We start from the raw sequence: 2,991 nt of genomic DNA, 5'->3' as shown, positions 1-2,991 counted from the left end.
TATATATATATATATATATATATATATATATACTTCAATAACATTGACAATTGAATTTATGTACTCTTTATTACTGTAAAGGTGTTAGACCATTTCTGTTACTTTCTTATATGCCATTTGTTATTGCACTTCATACATTGTGTCACATGACCACCATAGCAGTCTAACAGCCATCCATCTGTTCTTCCCACAGGTCAAAGCCACATAATGGCTATCTGTACTGTGCCCACCACAGGTATTAAAACAGACTTTCCACTATGCCACTAACTGGCTCAAAGCAACATAATAATTTACATAGATGTTTTATAACTTATAAAGTAAACATGCTATTTCTTGTGCAGGTTTCCAAGTTAGTACATAGAAGATTTCGAGACAACTCTGCTTAGAATATCACTGAAGAATCCTGTGTGTGTGTGTGGGATCATTTAAGTAACGTGTAATATATTTGATAAATTATTTCTTAACAATAAAGTTTTGCATTTTAAAAGCAATAACATTTATTAGCTGTGTACAGAAAATTTATGAAAATGATTAGTGTGGTTGAGTAAACTTGGCTGTAACAAAAAAAAATTACATAAATTGAACTTGAGAAGATTGATTAATGTTTATAAATGGCTGAATAGTAATTTTATGTTTTTAAGTACTATCTAACTTTGTTCTTTACAGAATAGATTACAAGAACTAACAGAGCAAGAAAAATCAGTAAAAGAACAGATAATTCTTGAGAAAACCAAAGCTGAGATGGAAAAGAAGCGAACAATAGGAGAGCTAAATCAGGTAGATACATTGATAGTGGATAAGATTAAGATAATTAAAATTTACTAACCTCATTATAACCAATTTGAATAATATATTGTGTATTTTAAAGTACTTGCATTTTAACTAGGTTGGAGTCATGTTAAGTTACCACCATTTTCTGGGAAAATTGTAATGAAAAATGATTTTACCATAATGTCTTAAGTCATCTTAGAGCTGATAGTGTTTTAACAAAATATAGTAGTAAAGATTGTAGTTAATGGTAATTTTCTGGTAAAAAAATCTTGATAATGTAGCATGTCGGGTACAGCAGAGAGATGGAGGATATGTGTGGCACAAAACATGTAAAGAAATACATAGTACACTTATTCAGTGAATAATTTTTAGATATGTCTCACAAGCAAGCTACTAAAACACTAATACTGGTAACAAAGTATAGTTGAGGTAAAAGATATCCATGCAATTTCATTAAATTACAATGAACAAAATAAAGATAATACTTTTTTGCAGGCATATTATTGTTACTGGTTTTGTCTTTAAGTACGATACTATCTACCTTTACTATAACCTTCAACTACTTACTACTGGTTCTTGTCAAGAAATAATGTAATTTCTCTATTTCTAACTTGTTCCACCACCACCTTTGAATAATTTTGCATAAATTTTTCTAGATAACTACACATTTTCATATGATTATGACACCCTGTAAACATTGAGGAGGAAGTTGTTAAGCTAACTCAGGATGGGATAAATACTTGTAATATTGGGTAATATGCCAGCCTTTAATTAATCAAAGAACCTCATTGGATTAAATATAAAAAAAATAAATAAACATATTATGTTGTGATCTGATTTCTTTAAGCACAAAGTTATATGCAATGGGTTATCTACATTATGCTTACTGTATGTATCAAACCCCAATTTTTAACATTATAAGCCTGCAACCACTGATCTCCTGAGGAGTAACATCATAAGTATGGTAGTACTTATAGTAGGAATGGGCCAAGTGTGCAATATGTGCAATACAAAGTGAAATCTCAAACACACTGCATACAGCATGCAAACAAAACTTTATAAACACTTTATACACACTATTGAGTAGTAAACAAATCAACTGCAGAATAACAAGCCACCAAAGCACTTGAGAAAGTCAGTAGAGTAAAAACAAAAATTTCACAAAACCATAAATTTGTCTATCTGACTGACAGATTAACATTGTTGGAATGGCATAACTCTCTCCTGCCTTCACCTTATGCAAATCTAAATATACATGATTGAATTACTGTACTTTAGCTAAATGCATTTTTCTTAGTTTCACTTATAACCTTGGTAATAACAAGTAATAACAATAACAATTTTGCATCACTACTAACTAGCTAACAATACACTAGTAGCCGCATTCTATGATTAGGAGCATGCTGTGCGAGTTGCCAGATAACAACACACCCTCAAATCATATGCAGGTGCATGATTGCTTATGTGCTTGCATTATGTGATCAGCTAGATAAAAAATAAAACGTGGACTACATAGATTCTCTTGATCTAGGTTCTAACTATAATCTAATGTTTGAAGGAGAAGTTTTCAGTTCTATACATCAGACTTGAGAGTTCTGTGTTGTACAAAGCAATTCTATCATAGCAGTCAGTGCCTAAGACATGAGGACAAACATTATCACTGCCGAAGTCTGACATAGTCTTTTTTGAGTGCTCTGGACTGAAAATAGAGCAATAGGTTGTATAATTTACCTTTGCATTGTTTTCAAACTAAGTGTGACCTATTGACATCTAAGGTTGTACTTGAAACAGTGTGATATGCCTTTCAAGGAAACAAAACCAGAGAAAATCTTGTGTTGATAACCTTGTAAAGTCTTTGTCCCAGAAAAGAGAGCATTACTGTAGAAACAGTAATGCTGAATATGTGAAACAAGCCTTAGCCATTAATCCAGCAAAAGTAAAGGCTGCTACCCTGGCTGGATGGAAGAAATACTATGACAAATATATCAGCAAAAACCAGGAAATGTCAAGAGATAGCTCTAAGAAAAACTATATGAAGGATAAGCCTAGAGCCCATTCATTCTTGATACTTAGCACTGAGAAAGCTATGAGAAGGATGGGCCTAGAGCCCAGTCACTCTCGAAACCTAGTACCAAAAAAGTTATAAGACAAGTGTAAAAAATTTATAAATAAAAAGAAGAATTAGGAATCAGGAATGGGAGCATCAAAAAGTGAGGAAAC

The 2,991-nt window shown here is 32.1% G+C and overlaps 1 protein-coding gene across 5 annotated transcripts in view; it reads left to right on the top strand.

Moving 5' to 3' along the window:
• Window positions 1-2,991, top strand: part of LOC106459444 — a 121,374-nt gene that overhangs the window by 71,396 nt on the left and 46,987 nt on the right. For all 5 annotated transcript variants that reach the window (XM_013919063.2, XM_022385942.1, XM_022385941.1 and 2 more), the window contains one exon: window positions 667-777. In XM_013919063.2, coding sequence (XP_013774517.1) covers window positions 667-777 — 111 coding nt within the window. The remainder of the gene's footprint in view (window positions 1-666; window positions 778-2,991) is intronic.

The sequence above is a fragment of the Limulus polyphemus genome, unplaced genomic scaffold, assembly GCF_000517525.1.
Source record: "Limulus polyphemus unplaced genomic scaffold, Limulus_polyphemus-2.1.2 Scaffold609, whole genome shotgun sequence".
Taxonomy (NCBI): Eukaryota; Metazoa; Arthropoda; class Merostomata; order Xiphosura; family Limulidae; genus Limulus; species Limulus polyphemus.
Note: the sequence above shows the minus strand (reverse complement) of the source record. Positions and strands in the feature narration are given on the sequence as shown.